Source organism: Amblyomma maculatum, chromosome 3 (genome assembly GCF_055883805.1).
Source record: "Amblyomma maculatum isolate TAMU_Amacu chromosome 3, ASM5588380v1, whole genome shotgun sequence".
NCBI lineage: Eukaryota > Metazoa > Arthropoda > Arachnida > Ixodida > Ixodidae > Amblyomma > Amblyomma maculatum.
The window spans coordinates 85,220,491-85,240,550 of record NC_139346.1 but is presented as its reverse complement, the minus strand read 5'-3'; the positions used below and the strand labels follow the sequence as shown (position 1 = coordinate 85,240,550).

At 45.7% G+C, this 20,060-nt stretch overlaps 1 protein-coding gene across 1 annotated transcript in view; it reads right to left on the bottom strand.

Annotated features, from left to right (window-relative positions):
• Positions 1–12,406: 12,406 nt before the first annotated feature.
• LOC146195164 (uncharacterized) overlaps positions 12,407–20,060 on the bottom strand; it is a 31,207-nt gene continuing 23,553 nt past the window's right edge. The window contains exons 3-6 of the mRNA XM_084597706.1: positions 17,123–17,168; positions 15,764–15,821; positions 14,754–14,813; positions 12,407–12,757 (exon numbers count right to left, since the gene is read on the bottom strand). Of these exons, the coding sequence (XP_084453832.1) occupies positions 12,639–12,757; positions 14,754–14,813; positions 15,764–15,821; positions 17,123–17,168 (283 nt within the window). The 3' untranslated portion in view covers positions 12,407–12,638. The remainder of the gene's footprint in view (positions 12,758–14,753; positions 14,814–15,763; positions 15,822–17,122; positions 17,169–20,060) is intronic.

The following is a 20,060-nucleotide window of genomic DNA, read 5'->3' as shown; positions in this document are numbered from 1 at the left end:
GGTGAACTATGCTTAGTGTCTGCAATATCTTCACGATGAATGTGGTGAACGCAGATCAGACAGATTTTTGCTCCACTTTTATTTCACCAGTGGGTGCCTGGTGAGTTGTCAGTGCAAGCTATTGATAGTTTCACTTTTTTCATGCAGTTTACATAGCTGTGGAATCTACACAATAGCAGAAGTATTATATTTATGGTTCACTAACTACTGTTTTTTAATATAAAATAAGTAAATACGCCGTCAGCAACTCTGGAGTGCAGCGTGCTATTCACCTGGACGCCATAGATATTTTAATCATGCCATACCCATGTGTTACTTTCAGTTTTTAATTCTTCAAATCTTAATCACGATAGCACATCATTATATTCGGTGAAAACTGTGGCTATGCAGCTGAAGTTAGGAAGGAAGGAGGAGGCAACATACCTCTTTCCCCTTGCCATGTAGAGTGGGTTACTTCAGCCCTAGTGACCTTGCATTAATTCTCCAACTTCCTCCTTTCACTTCAACCCTGTACACTCCTAGCCCAAATAGGGAGCAAACCACTCTCCACGGCAAGGGGACAGAAACTTTTATCCTTTCCTTTCGTACCTAGACTCGGCTGCATAGCCACAAAACATTGTCCCCATGTACAGCAAGATTCAATGCCACATTTCTTATCAGTGTCAGAGCACCCTCTCCTTGCTCTGTGCCACCCTTGCAGCAGCTCAGTGTTTTGATTACCGCAGAAAATCATGCCTGTGCAAGCTGTGTTGGCATGGAGAGTTGCATTTCTGAGCCAACGTTCATGTTTCATGATGATGCTCTCATTGATTTGCTTTAAGATTCATGAAACGTGGTAATGTGTGTTGATTACTCTCACATGAAGTAAAATTTCACTGACTAAAATATAATCATAAGGATGGCAATTTAGGTGAATTGGTAAGCGGTGGCCTTGTGATAGAGCATCCGCCTCGCACTCGGGAGGTACGGGCTCGATCCCCAGTCCCGCCGGGTACCCACCGGTTTCCAATGGGTACAAGATTTCCCCCGGCCTGATGCTCGGCTCTTCTGGGGTGAAATGCTTGGAAAAAGGGGCCATGAACCAAAATGTTGGTTCATTCTTCCGGTGGTTTAGCGGGGTTGCTGGTATTCGAGCAATGCAATGACACGGAGTTAAGAATCTGCTTCTTCACAGTGCGCTGCAGGGATTGTGCATTTGTTTTCCTCATTGTAAGGAAAACATGCAAGGCTAGTGCATGAGTTACTTGCACGCACGCACGCCACACATATGCTGTTTTGTAGTGGCAGAAAAGAAATAACTGTCAAGACTGAGAGCATCTTGAAAGTAGCAGCACGAAAAAACAAAGACGTGAAAAGAAGCAAGCAGATGCTAACTCGAAACTAAAGTTTATTGATGCAAACAAGAAATATATAATGCCAAGCAACACCGCAAACCGCTCAATCACCAATAAGCAGACAGCAAAACATGAATCACTAAAACTTCCGAACGGTTCCATTTGAGTAGATATAGGTAGAGGTCAACTTGACTGTGCATTGTAAAGAATGCACTGGTTGCTTTCAGTTTTTTTATGCTGCGCACATTCTGGCTGTCATCCATTGCAAATCAGCTGGGAAATCATTGAAACTAGGCACATTTTACAACTAGGTAATGAATGTGTTAGTGAGCCATCCATCGTGTTACCATGCAGTGAGTTGGGTTATCTAGATAGGGAACTGTTCTTAAATTTTAATGATTCATGTCTTACTTTTTGCTTATCAGTGATTGAGTGGTTCGCGTTGTTGCTCGACTTCCTTATATATTTCATGTGCGCTTCAATAAACATTAGTTGTTAGTTAGTGCCCGTATTGTCTCCTTTCATACCCTTGTTTTTTTTGCTCCTTTTTTCAAAATAAAATACAATCATTGCTACTTCGGTCATAAAATGAATTTTAATGAAGTTCCACATCTCTTAGAAAAGTAGTATTGTAGTTGCAGGCATGCATTAGGCCCTGCAGTACCAATTAAGGTGCTCGCTCGATGTAAAGCATAAAGAAAGGGAGGGCTTGTCTGGTCTCGAACCTAGTGGGAACTGGTGGATTATGGATAGGCTGTTCAAATGCACTTGCAGTTAAAGTCAAGTAAATGCTTTTTTATTTGTAACTAGGGGCACTGTGATGCCTGACTTGCTTTTTTGCCAGGCTGGCGATGAGATGGAGTGAAAGGAGTTATTTTATTTCACTGTTGGTATGTATCGGGTGATGTCAACATTGTTTCTTCTCTGGCATTGTAGGCAATCGCTCTTCAACTAATTGAATCCCAAAGCGAAATTTTGAATTAAAAAATAATAATATCAGATTATTTAGCAGGCAGAGGCAAATTTCATGCAGTGACCTGCACCAGCATGTCGTGCATCATTTCAAGAAAAAAAACAGTATTGTGGTGTTCCTACTCTGTGCCTTTATTTCTTGCTCACAAAGCGTCTGCATGTACGTGTTGCACTATATTACGTTTTCACTAATTTGTTGGGTCATGGTACTTTTTGCCTTACAGCAAGCTCCATGTGGCTTCGTAAGCAATGGCTCCTTCAAGCTCTATACCCTTTGCCGGAGTTGCGCTGTGCTGTGGTGGGCAAGAAGCAGGACATTGATGTAAGCACTGAATACATCTTTCAGCGTGTGTAGCTTTTTATTTGCCTAACCCACTACTGCATTTGTGACCCCTCATGTTTATTTTGACATTTAGGTTTCTTCAGTGTTTTATTTGCTTGCTGCCGTTGCTTACTGGCTATGACATTTGGCTGTTGAGTTTGAGAATGCGGAGTGGAATGGTGCCTGTGACCTGTTGATAGAGGCAAAATGCAAATTTGCCCACATTTGGTGCCCGTGCATAACTTGAAGAACTTTTGTGGAAGAGGGCTCTGGAAATTAACCCAGAGCCCTCCTTCATGATGTCTCTCATAGCTCATGTTCAGCTTTAGGGTAATAAAATGACATTGAGGACAAGATGAAGCTGGCTTTTATATAAATTACTGCATTCTATCCACTAAAGTGCTACTTACTGAAAATGCTAGCTTACTTTAAGATAGGAAAAGCCAGAAGTTTTGAAACAGATGTCATCACCAGCTGATTTCATGAGTTCTACATGATGCATCTATACTTTATTGGGCACAGGCCCCAGAGGCTGGGCTGGTAAGCCGTTCCCTTCAATATGGTGATCATGAAGTGTGGTTTACACAGGCCTTTGATATCACTGAGTGCCCTTGGTTTTCAGGAACTATTGCGAGGAGCTTTGGAACTCTAGAAATTATTTACTTCTTAAAATTCTAGAAAAAATTGCATGGTTGTTCTCTAAAAGTGAGCCTACATGAAAACTAAAAGTGCGCTTCAGAGGGAACAATCGAAGAGAGCATGAGCCTATATAATATAAACCCAAAGTGACAGCCTCGCATGGGTCCACACCAGGGTTACCGGTGGTCCACTTTTTCGCAGTTGCCACCTCTCTTGTCCCTATTTAATTTTTCTTTTTTTCAGCATGTCTGTCATTTTTCTAAATTTCGCACAACATTTACGCAAAACTGCTGTGAAAAAATGTTTCTCAAATTGGAACTCCTTGAAGACCTTTCTGGAGGGTTATTTCTCTGGTCTGTCTTCAACTAGACCTGTTGATGGCTTCTTTCTTATAAATCAGCTCCGACTAATTTCCTCTCTAAAAGGCCCTCCTGCACTTTTTTGGTAGCTAAACTGAGTGCGAATACATTTTGTATGTACCGTGAAAAGAAAATAGAGGGGAGTGTTATTGATAATCCTATGCCATATGTAATTATAGACCACGAATGAAGTATGGGGATTTTCTGGCAGAATATTTATGCAATGCCTCTCTGCTCAGCGCAAACCCCTTTCACTGTGGCGGCCAAACTTGTTTTGGGGGCAGAAATAGGCGGCTGCCAGGAGACATTTCTTGAGACAATGACCACATCCATTACCTGCTCCACTCAGTAACAAAATTCATAACCCCCCCCCCCCCCCCCCACTTCTGCCCCTCCTGGTTTTCAATAGTCAAGGCGTGCTCCTTGTCAGGTTCGTGCATAAAACGAGGTTTGACACAGAAATATTCAGCATTGTACTCAACTTCTGCCCCAAAGGGAATTAGGAGGATATTTTTGCATGTCTTCAGTGCACAATCACGTGATACATAAGTGACATAGCCTATATGTTACATACACATATCTTGTGGAGTTTGTATTCTTTTTTTTCCTAGAGAGAGAAGCGCTGCTCAGTCAAAAGGCATGATGCAGGGGAATGTAGAGTGAGCGCCGATTCTGTCTGCATTCTTTTTCTTCCGGTGGTTTAGCGGGGTTGCTGGTATTCGAGCAATGCAAGGACACGGAGTCAAGAGTCTGCTTCTTCTCAGTGCGCTGCAGGGATTGTGCATTTGTTCTCCTCATTGTAATGAAAACATGCAAGGCTTGTGCATGAGTTACTTGCAAACACGCACGCCACACATGCTGTTTTGCAGTGGCAGAAAATAAATAACTGTCAAGACAGAGCATCTTCTAAGGGCGCATAAACGTTGGTGTTTGAAATTAAGCTGTGAATTCATAAAAGATGTGGCTTAGCTTATGAACCAACAATTTTCCGGCACTATCGTTACACACAACGGGTTTAACTTAAGGTAAAAAGGTGGCCGATCGAGCCCTGTACTCTAACGCGCTGCTCAAAGAAGCAATCAAATCTTGAGCGCTCCCTATACTGCTGCTCAGGTCAAAGCAACCAAAACCTCGTTGAAACAAAAGTGACGTGACTATGTCACTCCTGCATGTCCTGCGCGTTTTGTTTTTTCATTTTACTGGGAGGGAGTGACTGGGAGGGAGTGAGAAAACGGCTGCCTGGTCTGCGCGGGAAGGATGCAAGGGTGCTGGGATATTGGCCGTCCTTTAAAATGAGTGGTGGGTGGGAAGGGGGAGTGGAGGTAATGGGAGGGGAGTCTAGCTGTCCTGCGAGCTAAGCGCACAGCAGCATGGATGCTTTCTTTTTTTTATTTAGCAGTGCGGAAAGGATGAAAGAATTGAAGGGGGGGGGGCAGGCTGGTTAATGCATGCGGCACGGTTTCAAGTTAGTGATGACTTGGAGCTGCCTCGGCAAAGCACAGAGCAGTATGCAAGCTTGCTTTTTGTTCACTTAGCAGTGCGGAAAGGACGAAAGAATCGGGGGGAGGCTGGCTATCCAACGGGCACGGTGAGTGATGGCTTGGAGCTACCTCGGCAAAGCACAGAGCAGTATGCAAGCTTGCTTTTTTTTTTTTCACTTAGCAGTACGGAAAGGATGAAGGAGTGGGGGGGGGGGGGCAGGCAGGCTGTCCAACGGGCACGGTTTCAAGTGAGTGATGGCTTGGAGCTGCCTCGGCAAAGCACAGAGCAGTATGCACGCTTGCTTTTTTTTTGTAGCACCGAAGGTTTGAATGCTTCAGTGTCCGCACATGGGCCGGCTTTGTACCTTGAGTTAAGCCCCTCGTTTGATACAAGCCTGAGTCACTTTGGGGTGTTAAACCCCATAAAGCAAACCTTATGTGAAACAATTCGTATACTTCCATTGCTTAATCCAAACGTCAGTTTACGTGCCCTTTAGAAGATGCTCTGTCTTGACATAATTACTTTTTTTTGCGCCACTACAAAACTGCATGTGTATGGGCGCATATGGGCGTGCGTGTGCGCAAATAACTCACACTCTGGTACTCAATATATATGCAGCCCCGCGCACGGCAAGTACTCTTGCACATTTTTTTTAGACTGCAGAAAGCAAACGCACCATCCCTGCGGCATGCTGCGAAAAAGCAGACTCACGACTGCAGAATCCCCGCATCGCATTGCATACCAGCCGCCCCACCAAGCTACCGGAAGAAACATAACGAAAACAAAAAAAAATTGCAAACGCACAGAATCGGTGCGCACTACATTCCCGCGCATCGCGTCTTTTGACTGAGCAGCATGCCTCTGTGAAGAAAAAATGTAGGAGACATGCGTATGTGACATATAAGCTACGTCACACATGTGTCACGTGACTGTGCACCCAGGACATGGAAAAATATTCTCCCACAAGGATTTTGCTATATAGGATAGGTGACGCATTCAGTTTTGCAAAGGGTCCAAGTAGGTTATTGTGCTCCTACTTTCACCCTGGCCAATTTAAGGGGTGAGAGGCACTTAAGAGCACAATTACCTACTATAATCTATATGAACTCGAATGGGCCAGGTGCAGCAGACAGCTTGTGAGATTGAGTATAGTGACAGGAAATCTTCAGTTCATAAAAAACATTCACTTCAACTCCACGCAGGCCTGGATGCCTGCTGAGCCTTGTGAACAATGTCAACATCTGTGCACAAGAATGCTAAATTGGGCGAGTTGGTGCATTCGCATTTTAGGAAACGTAGCGCGAACGTGTCCTTGTCTTCCTTGCGCTACGTTTCCTAAAATACTATGTACATCTTCGGACACACGGTGCTGTCAAAGCGGTTGGTTCACTTGTTCTGTGGAAAGATATTCACAGTAGGAAGAAGGCATGGATTTTCAAGCGCAGTGACCATTGTGGCTCCCAGCTATGTTTGTAAACTGAAATCAGCGAGTTGAATTTGTTGGTTTGGGTGTATTTGTAGCGAATTTTCTTCCCTCGCCCGTGAGCCCTGCAAGGTCGAAGATCAAGTGTAGCAGCAACTTCAAACCAAACCTTAATAAACAAATTTGGTCACTAAATTTCACAGCATTTCTCAATGCATATGTCATGTTCTACATGAACAGTACCACAGTGGCGGCGAAATTTTGCCTGACATTAAGCGTTTTCAGCTGTTTTTCACAGCTGCCTTTTCATGCAGCCTGGGAAACATGTTCTGTTAGCCTGTGAATATCGAGTTTGCGTCTGAATATTCATAGGACTTGACATTAGGACATGAGTATTTTGTGTGTGGAATAGTTAATTCAAATTTTACCCTTGCGGCCAAATTCGAAAACACGTCTCCACTCGATGCTACCTCAGCTCCATAAAGTGAAGAAAACAGTCTTTTCTCTACTTAAGGTTCAGTTCAGATTCTTGAATGTTTTTCAGCATTTCCTCCGACATACCCTTTAGAAATATTTCTCCACTCCAGGCAGCACAAGTGGCATACGTGTACAAGACTAATGGCGAATTCGAGTGGGAGAGCAGGCGCCCTCGAGAGCACTTCGAAAGTGCTCTCAGACAAACGGGTGCCCTCCAGTGGTAGAGCAGGATTAGAATTACTGGCTTCCAATGGTAGAGGAGGAGGTCTTTTCCTTTGCTGAGAGCACCTGAATGCACTCCCGGCTGCTCCCTCGTCTAAAGCGAGTGTAGAGGAAGTCACATGACATAAAGCGTTATATACGCGCCATCTTTTTTTTTCTCGAGTCGGCGACGCTCTAAATGGCGGCTGCAAAGCATTGCTCAGGTTTGAGAGTCACTGCCGGCATCTGAAGGGCCAAAGGAGGCAGATCGCCGCGCTGTGAGAACAAAGGCATGCAAAGCAAGCAGTTCTACACGGAGTGTTTGCTTCTCCTCGGTTTGCAACTGCTGCTACTGCGGGTAGGCAGAGAATGCTGGGGAGGGAAGTGCGGTCACAATGGTCGTGGCGCACTGCTCTCGACACGCAGAGAGCGTTCCAGTGGGAGGACAATTACACCCTCGCTCGGCGTACTCCTGTACTTCTCTGTACTACTCGGAGCCTCTGCTCCCGTCCCCCCGACCGAATGGGCCATAAAGTCAAAATTTGGCCCGGAAAGTGCATGCCACTACATGTAACAGTCATTCTAATGTCAAGTCCTTGTGAACAGCATCCACAAGCTGCCTCAAGAGTCACAGGCTAGTAGGTAGTGTCGGCCGCTTTTCGATGGAGACTAAAAGCAAGCCGCCCATGTGCGGTGCGACATCAGTGCACGTTAAAGAACTCCAGGTGGTTGAAATTTCTGAAGTCCTCCACTGCAGCATTTCTCATAGACTGAGTCGCTTTTGGACATTAAAAAAAAGTCACAGCCTAGTAAAACATGTTTCTCAGATTGCATGAACAAGGCAGCTGTAAAAAATGGCTGAAAACAATTCACGTCTATCAACATTTACTGCCAGTGACATATGGCTCATGTAGAACAGGATTTAGGCATTGAGAACTGCTCGAACTGCTGTGAACTCTAGTAACCTAGTTGCATATTTGCGCTCTGAATGCTCAGCGGCGAGCGTTGAGCACATGTGAGGTGCAAAGAAGCATGTTATAACGCATGCACCCGAGCCAACAAATTTGACTTTCCAGAAGCAAATGCCGCTTCTGTTTCCAAGCAAGCTAGGAGCTATGATTGTAAGCACACTTGAAAAGTCATGCCTTTCACCAACTGCAAATATCTCTCCACAGCTAAAAAGACAGAATTGACCCCCCCTCCCCCTTCAGCACTGCATCTAGACATACAGGTATATTTGAGGCAATCAGAAAGCCATTGATGTGTGCAGCACAGGTGTTCCATGGCACAACTGCACCTCCGGTACCTCGCTGTCTTCCTATTTACAATATGACATTCCCCTCGATTGCACCACTGTCCACAGTGGTCACTGCACATGCTTAATTTGCTGTTAGCCATCAAATGCTTTCTGCAAATTGGCACTCGGCATGCTCTGAAATGTTGCTAAGGTATCTATCTGGTGATGACTTGAAATGTGCCTACACCACAGTAGCGTAATGCGATGATAAACTACAGTATTAAGATCTGCAATTGGTGGTAGTTATCCATGCTCAACGTCAGCCGCGGCAACTTAGGAGGCTTGTCTTGGTCGTACTTGAAATGATGTTTCAGTATTTTCGAGTCAAATTGAGTTTCTCAGAGCTAACACTTCAGAGAGTGGATCTGTGAATCATTACTGTATCCACTTTCATGAAAGGCTTGGTATGCAGTAGAACGAAGTCTGCACAGTGTGTGAAAGCTGCGATGCCCCATGTTTGCAAGTGGAAGTCTAGGTGTCCGCGTAGTAGTGTCATTGCCATTTATAGGTTCTCGGTTTCTCGGTTTTCTCATGCACTCGAGGAGCAATTCAAGTGGAGCTTCATATAAAAAAAGGGCCTCGAGTGCCGCTTGGAGTAAAGGTGTTAGTCAAGGCATGTTTGTGAGTATCAGTTAACCTGATCCCTATGCACTGTTTCCACTGCCTCGGGTGGTTAGGGTATTTCTCAAGACCTTATTGGAAGGCAGGCTGAAGGGCCGTCATGAATCCTAACCAAGCCTTTAGTAAACTTGGGGGGAGTTGTGCCACTTCTACATGGCATTCTCGATCACCATTGAAAGATTCCATCATCTCACTGTAAGCTCTTGTACACCCGCTGTTGTAATCGATAATTCGCTGCTGGGCTCAAGTAATACTCGTGCACTTTTGGAGATGTGTTATCAACTGTTTTCGTACAAGTTGCAATGATGATATACTTTCCGCACTGTTCTGTGTGCAATTTTGTTTTCCTTTTATGATCATATTGCCGCGAAACCTTCAAAACTGTATTTGTTGTTTTTTAACAGCCGCCGGCATAAAGGCTTAGCACTCTGATTCTGGATCGCGTATCAGTTCCGTAATCTTTGTTTGTTAATGCTCGATGTCGCTAGTCATATCTTTATCAGTTTCGTTGCAGCGCAAGATGCTCTGAGATCTATCTCGAAGATACCGGCCGCTCGTGTGTCTTTCCACAATGTTCCAGCCTGTGCTGGTAGCTGTTTGCGACGTCATCCAGATTGTTCTGAGCAGCCGTTAAATTGAGCGTTGACGAGTGTGCCGAGCATTCTTTGTTCGACGATCGACCAACACGTTTGCTGCTATCGCCGCCGCCGAGTTGCTTAGTTCTTTTGCGGGCGCAAGTCAGCCCAATAAAGAGTTAATTTCCGTACCATCAAGCCTGTGTCTTCATTTGTGTCATCGACCCTGGTCACCACCACGTGACAATTAATGTAGGATTGTATAATCTTCCATTTCAGGTTTGGTTTTATTCCTTAGCCCTGTGTGCTAAGCCATATCCTAGAATGCACACTTCTATTTCTCAAAGGCCATTTAAATCTCCTGTTTTGCACTGCTCTGTCTCGCCGACTGTTGGATTCTTTCCTTCATGTATTATAACGAGCACCCTCATTTCCCCTTAATTGATCTGCTTGTAGCTTACGGGGGTCTCTGTTCTGGCAGCCTTGAGGCCATAGGTAGCGTAAGAGGGTTCTAGCACAGCTTTCGCCGTCACTCTTGATCACGTTCTACGTGACGCTGGCGGTAACAAAGGACGTTCCACGTCCGCCGATATGGCTGAGGGTGGCGCTGGGGAACACTCTCAAGGTTTGTATACAGACAACGTAAATACCCAAGCAAGTTGCAGGGGAGACAGCGGCCGATGTAGCTCAGTTGGAAGAGCACCGGACGCGATATTCGGAGGTCGTGGGTTCGGTTCGCACCATCAGCACGTTGTTTTTTCTTCTACTTTGTGTTTAATTATCTTTCCCCTAAACAGAACAGTAATAATTTCTGTGATTATCCAAGTAAACATTAAAAAAAGACATAAAGTACCATCCCCAACGCTTTCCTTGGCCTCGCCGACTGTTGGATTCTTTCCTGCATGTATTATAAAGAGCACCCTCATTTCCCCTAATTGATCTGCTTGTAGCTTACGGGGGTCTCGGTTCTGGCAGTCTTGAGGCCATAGGTAGCGTAAGAGGGTTCTAGCACAGCTTTCGCCCTCGCTCTTGATCACGTGCTACGTGACGCAGGCGGTAACAAAGGACGTTCCACGTGCGCCGTTTTGGCTGAGGGTGGCGCTGATGAACACTCTCAAGGTTCGTATACAGACAACCTAAATACCCAAGCAAGTAGCAGGGGAGACAGCGGCCGATGTAGCTCAGTTGGAAGAGCACCGGACGCGATATTCGGAGGTCGTGGGTTCGGTTCCCACCATCGGCACGTTGTTTTTTTCTTCTACTTTGTGTTTAATTATCTTTCCCCTAAACAGATTACAGTAATAATTTCTGTGATTATTCAAGTAAACATTAGAAAAAAGACATAAAGTACCATCCCCAACGCTTTCCTTGGCCTCGCCGACTGTTGGATTCTTTCCTTCATTTATTATAACGACCACCCTCATTTCCCCTTAATTGATCTGTTCACCCTAGTTATTGTAGAATTCCATGAAGCAGTGCTCAAATGTCTTTGATTGATAGGATATGGTTCAAAGACCCTTGAAATATCTGTTCGACGAAGGTATTAGATTTTGTGATGGACTGATGCTGAACAGCCTGTATTCTTGTGTCAGTTCCTCAGATTTCTGTAGTTCAGAATCAAAACTTTTTGAATTGTTATCAATTAGTAATAGAGCACCTACTTATCCCCTTCTCAGAATGTTTTGTAAAGACATGAGCTGAATTTTCGGATTTTGCAATTTAGTCCGGCGTTTTTTTTTTTTTAATTTTAAAGACCTGTGTCCAAGCTCGAATCCAACAGGCCAAGAGCAGCTGAAGAAGGAAACCTGTATCCAAGCTCGAACCTGGTGGACCGAAAGCAGATGTTGTGTGACCACAGTGTATCAGCCAATAAAGTCAATCCAGGTGACCACATGTATCTTTTGGAAGCTTGCGTTCTTTTCACTTGAGGATGCATCTCATGGAGAGCATCATTTCTGTAAAACATTTTGTGCCATTACTGCAGCAGACACTGATTGAGGCCTTGCACAAGGCCTAAAGCTGGCATATTAGTATTATGCGCAACACAAACATGAGGTGTAATGTAGGAGCCTTGCAACCATGCAGAGTATCATCATAGCACGGTAGCATTCCCATGCCGAATGTCTCTCGTCTGAGATCAGACTAATGTCTTGCAGTTTCAGAGTGCACTCATTCCTTGCACTGAGTGCCCACATAAATGCACTCTGAATGTCGATAGCTATGCACAAATTTTGCCGCACACACACACACACGGGTACAGAAGTCCTCACAGTGAGCACGCCTTCGCGCCGTGAGCACGTCGCACGTTCTCCCACCGTGCACACGTCGCACGTCCTCGCATTGCACATCCTCGCATCGCACACCCTGGCATCGCACACCCTTGCGTTGCACATCCTTGCATCGCACATCCTCGCATCGCACAACCTCGCATCGCACATCCTCGCGCTGTGCGGGTCGATAACCACGCACAGATAACCACGCAAAGCCTCGCACAATATTTTCAGTAGGGTATTAACGGCACTCTGCCAATGAGCAGCTTTGACGAGGGTTATTCATGACTTAACTTTTCCCCCTTGAACTGCACCATGCCTCTTGACCTTGACAGCAAGAGCAAAACCACCTTAGATGCTATTGTCGACGCAAAGGCTTCACAATATAACATCGCGTTCGTGCAGCCAATAAGTAAATGCAAGATTTAATTGCTAACGAATGCATCTCATTCCAACAACTACACAAAGATAGGCGATAGAAGAGGAACACCTGTGCAACACGGCTCTTATACTGTGGTTTACAGAACATTCCATGCTTTTTTCTGAGCGAATGAACCTCAATTGTTTATTTATGAGCTACCCACAAAGGGCCACAACTCTCGCAAAGATACAAAGACCCTAAAGTATGCACGCAAATTTATTACTGCATACCGTGTCGGCCGACACTCATCTAACGCAAATACAGGTGAGCTTAAATCTTCCTCCGCAGTATCCTCCTCGGCGGCGCAGCCTTTTCTTGCAGTGCCTGAAGCAGGGCATGTTGAATGGGCATCCGAATCCCCGGCCTGCAAGTGTACGAGTTTAATTAAATAGCCACACGTATTTTGCTGAATTCAAGCGTTGGTTGCTTGAACTACATGCTGCCAATACTATTAGTCTGGTAACGACCGGCGCGTCCCCATGACGCTCTGTAACAAAGGGAAGATGCCGTCACCCTGCAGTCGCTAATTGTGGGTAACCGTTGCGTGTACACTAAAGTTTTCAAAGTATTGTTGTGATTTAGCAGCTTGACAATGACATCATCATTTCGAATAAATGTCGAACACATCCCAGAAAAGAAAAAGAACTTTGGAAAATCGTTTCGAATACAATGTATCTTTAAAACAGCTCATCATGTGAGTACCGGAGATACTCCCGGTGCCAGTGTGGGGGTTTTTAGCTCAGCGTAGAAAGATGTGACTGGCCATGGCGTGGCGTGACATGGTCCATAGGGTCACGAAGAGTCGGACACGACTGAACGCCTGAACTGAACTGAACTGAGAAAGATGTGAACAGAAGGTTTCAAATGTATTTGATTTTAGTGTCCCTATGAAGGCCGCGTAGTCCAGCGTGTGACGGACTCTACAGAGTGAAATGCTGCGACTGTGGGATGATAAAGTCACCAATTAGCCAGGACGTGAACAGAAAAGTAGTAAACAGACTTGCTAGCGCTTTGAAAGAAAAAATGAAGTTAAGGACATCGCTAGAGGACAGATATTCAATGTTTGGCGGGCCACAATGAAATTGTTGCCAGAAGCTTAACAGTACTCCTCTGAGTACCAATACGGAGCGTGTCTTAGTACTGGAAGAAATAGGAAAAATGTTGTTAGATAACATACTGGCAATGTTTCTAAAAAATAAAACAATAAAAATTAAAGGACAAAATACGAAACCTTCTGACTCCATTAAAATGGTATTGATGTTATAAATATCAATTCCCATCAGCAAGCTCCAAGTCACGAAACTAAGAATTGAAAATGCAAATCTACATGTCTGCAGACTCCATTAAAATGTTATTGATGTTATAAATATCAATTCCCATCAACAAGCTCTAAGTCAAGAAACTAAGAATTGAAAATGCAAATCTACATGTCTGCGTACTCAAAACGTTGGAAATTGAAAACAAATCAGAAAAAATAATGCAAGCTGTCACAAAACATAAAACCAGAGCTCTTTAGTTACGAGAACAAGGATACATGTTGCAAGAATAAACTACGCCCCGCAAATAGAGGCTGTCAGATTGCTTTCTAATGTAGGAGGTATTGGATATCGTAATTCATTTTATTTTGTCTGCATGTAGGTTTAGTTTTTTTATAAGTGCATACTTTGCCATAAATTATCACTCCTTTACAAAAAATATTAAATATAAAAGCTTCATAACTGATATCGTTTGCTGCTTGTATTATATTTACTATTCGGGAAGCGAACGACAGCAATGTCTTTTTCTCATCTCATTCAGTATTTATGCCAGAGCCTGTTTTTCTTTTGATCATCTACTCTTGATCCAAATTTCATTTCGCCACCTGGAAGTTTGTTTGCAATCCGCAATCAAAAATTTGCAATTATTTTTATGGAATGCTCTCCACGCATGACCCTCTATTTTAATCCCTGTACCAAATTCGCAGTGGTAGCTTCTGTAAGGCAGGGAAGTAACAAAAATTTCCCCCGAATTGACCACACAACAGATGACCTAGTTTGTCTGAACTGGGCCCGTATTCCGAGTTTGCGTCATTATCGTGAGTGTCGCTATCTTTCCGACCTCGAGTCACCTGATTGGTGGAAACGCTGGAAAATGAAGTTGCCACCTTTTCCGGTTCCGCCGTGGCAACACCCAGTTCCGACGTTTCGACCAATCAGATGACTAGAGGTCACGTGAGATAGCGACACTTCGATAACGACTCAAACATGGAATTCGGGCCCTGCTCTTCTTATGAATGTGTTGCAGCGGGTATGCCACCGATTGATACGGCTGTACTGGGGGCAGTGGGATTCCCCTTCAAACGGGATCTTGGGTGCACTTACGGACTCGCAAATGTGGTTGCAGTCCCTTTTCCTCTTCACCCGAGGTCAAGGTCAGAAAACCTGCGCGAGGGACAAATACGCACTATTAACCCGGTGAAGCACACTAATAATGCGCTAGAAGCGTGTAACCTGCCATGGATCGCCGATGGAACGGAACGTCAATAAAGCTGAGCGCTCTTCTTCATCTTATCGCATACACACCTAGGCCACGCTCAAGTCCAAGTTTCCTGTACATCACTTTTAATTTTGAGGTAATCGTGGGATATTCTGAGATAATATCTTTTAACATTGAACATAGATGTTAATGCAATACCGGAATGCATTAAGCTTAATATTTTTACTCGACAATGTTTGTATTTGCGCACCCCTGTTCAAACTACATGAAACTATGTGGCGTAACATGCCCACTCAATGAAACCTTTCGTTCTGCCAAAATCAATTACTTCCATGCTTTTTAGTTATTATCATCATCCCGTCGCTTTACTATGTAGTTCTTTAATTGGAAATATTAGTACCAAACAGTTCGCGAAGAAGCGAAATCCGCAGTAATGATTTGTTCGAACATCGTTCGCAAGAAAATTACTGGACTGCCCTAAGTCGGCTGAAGTACGGAAATGTCGAAAGTAACTTTATAGGACTGCTTTCACTAACTGTATTGTCATTGTCATCCTTTCTATCATCCCCACTATTGGTACTATCAACATTATTAACTAAATTCACCATCATTGTTATTGCTTGTACCCTAAATATCACTGACGGCACGTCCGTTGTCATCTCTACTTTTCCTCTTCACGCTAGAAAAAAAGAACTACGATCGCTTTCTTGTGAACGTGGCTGAGGGGTTTGCGCGCTTGGCTGGAGATCGGAAGGACAGTGATTTGATTCCTTGTGGGGACAGATGTCTTCCTCAAGTGTCAGATTTTGCGGCCATTTCCTGCGAACACTTCCTGCGAACATTTCCGCAGCCATGAGAAGGCTTTTGCCAAAAAAAGCCCTAAGGTTGTACTCACCTATTAGCAGTACAAGCAGGAATACGACTGACAGCCTCATTTCGCGGTCGCTTGTCACCTGCGCAGACGCGTGGAAACGTTACTGCTTGGAACTGTGCAACACTGTACGGCAGCCAAGTCCCGGTGAGAACCTCATGCCGCGAGTGCATGTCTGGTTATGTCTGGTTCACTAAGAGAAGACTATCTCCTGTAATACAAAATAGTCGTCATTGTAGCATCATTACTCTTCAATCATTCTTCTCCTACGAAGTTATGCGAAAGCTCTACAAAATTCAGTAAGGACTTCCGAAGGATGATTTGTCGGCAATAAACTTGGGCTTGGTGATTGCATGGCAAAAATATCGGATTGAACTCCATTGAGCGCACACATCGTGTTGAAGGCGATAATACGCACACAATCGTTTTGCAGCTGGTTTGAAAATATGAAATGAAACGAGATCCAACTAGCAAATAGCCGCTTTTATAAGTTGCTATGGTGTGTCCGCTCACGTCAAACGAGACAACGGCCATTGTTTCAGTTTATTGCAGATGATAGACGTCTCCCTGAACAACAATGTGAGTATACAATGAGAGAACTCAATCGTAAATAATTATATTTCATAAATATAAATAAAATTCAGACGGCTGGTAACGGGGCGTGTTCTAGAGCTATGAAATAGTGAGACCAAATAATGCAGAAAAAGAAAAAAATCTACAATGTGCGAGGCCAGATGTCGTAGCAGAATCTATTTCAGTGGTACTGCCATCGCCTTTTTCAAGTTTTTTGATCTAGAGGTGCCATTTGTTCAATCAAGCTTCTGTGTCGTTTTTTCATCACAACTGCCAAGAGGTTGCTTGCTTCTTCTTAGAGTGACGAATCCCCTGAACGTGAACGAATAAACATCAAGCTTTATTGTTCTTCAGACGGTAGACTGTATTTCCAATATTTCAGCGAATGTATAGCTCCTTTTCAAACAAAAGCGACCCGGCTGAAAGAAAAAGGGCCAGATCCGCGGAATCACCATCACACATCATCTGTGGGCTATTTTACTTCGCTTATCAGGTGCTTGAGATATTTTAGCCAAGTTGCAGTAATATACTGCGGCATAATGTGCGTAGCCAACATTTATAATGTTGTTCATCTCACTAAGGGGCGAATGAGGTGTTTTGCCATTTGTTGAATTCAATTCTCGCAACCATTGCACTTCTCGGCGAAATCAGCTACAAGTTCCTGAGTCAAAAAACTAATTTATTAAGTATAATTTTCATGGGAGCTGCATAGTAAGTTTGCGCTTGGAATAAAAAAAATGTTCGAGAAATGTGGAAAAAAAAACTAACTATGCGCAACTAGAGCAGTGTTATCAAACGCGAAAGTCTTACCAGAAGCCACTTTCTGTGGAGCCACCAGTGAGACGGGGTGGAAAACCTGGAGTGAGCGATCGTGGCACAATTATAGCAACTGTTTTGATGTCGCCATGGTACGTACGAAAGGCGCTCTTCTATTCTTTGCATCCCAGCCACGTCATTTGCTTTGCACTGCGAAGCCTTTCGATGCTTCTGTTCAGTTAGTTGCCGATGAATGGCGCTGCCAAGATGGCACCGATTCGCCTGTAATTTATATGCATCGCGTGTTGTAGTTTACGTCATCCATAAGTGATTGCACCCAAGCGTGCATGTCTTTGATGGGAGCGTCTGAATGGGCGGCTCGCGAAGCGAAAAAGGCATCCCAGTTGATGAGTTTGTGTGCTGTGTACGTGTGTCGGGGAGGTTTGTACGGGACAGTGATTTGCATAATGTAGTGATCACTGCCTAGTGTATGTTGTGTTCTGTTCCAGTTAACACTGTGTAGATAGCGGCTCAGCGTCAGATCTGGACTAGTGTCCATACTGGTACTGTTGCCAATCCTCGGGGGAGTATGCAACGTGTTGTGCACAGTGAGTTGGAGGTTTTGCAGGAGCAGGCAGAGCCTGCGACCTCGATGTGTAGTTTTTTTGTATCCCCAGTAAGTATGCTGACTGTTGAAATCTCCGCCTATCAGCAGCGGGTGTTTCCCTGCTAGCTGATGCAGCTCTCGAAGAAGTGTTTCTAACGAGGCCATCGGATAGGATGGTGGGTGGTATATATTTGCTATGAATATTGATGGGAAAGTATGTGTGCGATGTATAAGTTGTGTGATCACGCATGGCGTCTCCGACGTGATGTGGTGCGTTTTGTACGTGATGTTGCGATGAATGAGTGTGGACGCCCTGGGTGTGTTGGTGCTGTCAGAGTGTGTCGATGTGTAGCCAGGGAGTGTTGCCTGGTGTGCAGTCTCTTGTAGAAGGAGTATGTTAGGGGTGGGAGTGAGGAAGTGGAGGAGAAATTGCAGAGGTGCGCGTTTGCCCCGGAAGCCGCGGCAATTCCAACTTAAGATAGGGAGGAAATTATCGGACCGCCCCGCCATACTGGAGTGTAGGAGGATGAAGGAGGGGAAGAAGACAGGCGTCTGCTGGCATTTGTTCTCCGCGGGAAAAATCGGCCGAGCTTGCGGAGAAAGGGTGTGGGGAGTGGGAGGGGTTAGAAGTTGGGTGACGCGATTTTTCATTACTTGGACAATTTTGTTGAGCATCGCGTCCATGCGCTGCTCCAGCTTTTTGGTAACGGCGGCGGCAAGGTGACTGAATTTAGCTTCAAGGCGGGCGTCTAGTTCTTTTAGCTTGTCGTCGAATTTGGCATCCATTGCGGCAAATCTAGCGTCTATTTTTGGGGACGTGAGGGTAGGTGTGGCATGTGAGGTGCGTTGTTTCTTTGTTGTGGGGATACTCGAAGATTCTGTGGAGGAGGAGGTGGGATCAACAAGGAGCAGGTCGGATTGGGAGGCTGTGGAGAGGGTACTTAGGAGGGAGGAAAGGCGGCGTACCCCGTCCCGCAAGGCCCTGAGTTCCCGGTCCCTGGGATCCTCTTGAAAGGGCTGGGCTGGCGGGAGATGGCCGGTAGCGTTGCCGGAGACGCGGTCGGCCCAGCTCAGTTGTGCGTTCTTGCAGCTCTCTTGCCGGCGTCTGGAATTTAATCTCAAAATTGTGGAGCTGCGTCTGTTGGTTTTGCGCTCCGGCTGATCACTGCGGGACTGCCGCGGCGTCGATGGTGGAGAGTTCGTGGTCTGTGGGGGATTTTAGTTTACTACCCTGTGCTTTGCAAGTTCCCGTCCCTGTCATATGCGGGCCCCCACAAAGAATGCAGCTGGGGGTGCATGTGGGGACATCTTCCCGGGGATGGCACGCTCCACAGCGAGGGCACTTGTGTGATCTGGGGTGTACGCACACGTCGGCTCGGCTTCCGGGAGTTAGGCAGTTCGTGCACGCGTCTAAATGCCCTCGGTAAGGTGTACACCTGTGGAGGGCTCCTCCATAGAGGACGTCACGTGGGGCAGGGCCGGCACGGAAGGTAATCAGTATGGAGCGCGTAGCCCCGATCCGGCGTGCGTCAAGTATTGGTGCTTCGGGGTTCCCAACCATGAAGTCTTGCAGGAGTGCTTCGGGGGTCTCATTCTGATACGCATAATAAATAACTCCGTGCACTGATCCGTCCGGTGGGGTTACGTAGGCTGCCACTGCAAAATCTTTGGCGTCAAACTGGATGGAGGTAATACGAACCAGCGTGAACGCATCGGCTCGTAAAGGCGTGCTCACAGTGCACGTATTGTTGAGTGGGTGTACCCTGATTTGGATACGCATGGGCTCCTGAAGTGGAGACGCTGATTTTAGATGGCCTCCCGCAGTTGTCTGGGCAGAATTAGGGCGAGCTGCAGCCCGCCTCGGGATCTGTAAACCACTTTGCAGTCCGCCACCGGAAGCGGCGGCGGCTGCCGCGTGCGTTGCGCAGCCACACGCGTAGCTCTCAGTTGAGGTGAGGTGTCTTGGAACGCAGGTGGCATAGCGATGTCGGTTGCAAGTTCGGCGTTATCTTGGCTTCCGGGTACAAAAGGGCGGTCAAGGGTTCGGGCAGGAACACTTAGAATGTGATTCCAGTGCCTTGGATCATAATCACTGGGTGAAGGGTCACTCCCGCCACACGCACTTGCATTTTGTCATTGGTAGCAGAGACCTCCGTCGGAGTAGGCCAAGCGTCTAAGGACGTGAGGAGTAGCTCCGGCGACGAAGGGAAGAAAGGGCCGTGGGAGGCCTAAAATGGCGTAGGCAGGCCAGAACTTGATGGGCGTGCGGCACTCACCTTCAGAGGTCACTCTTTAACCGGCTCAGCTGGCTTGAAAGATGGGGTCGGTACTTTAGGCTTCATGGGTGTAAGCAGAGGAAACGCACTTGCCGTGCGTGCGATTAGT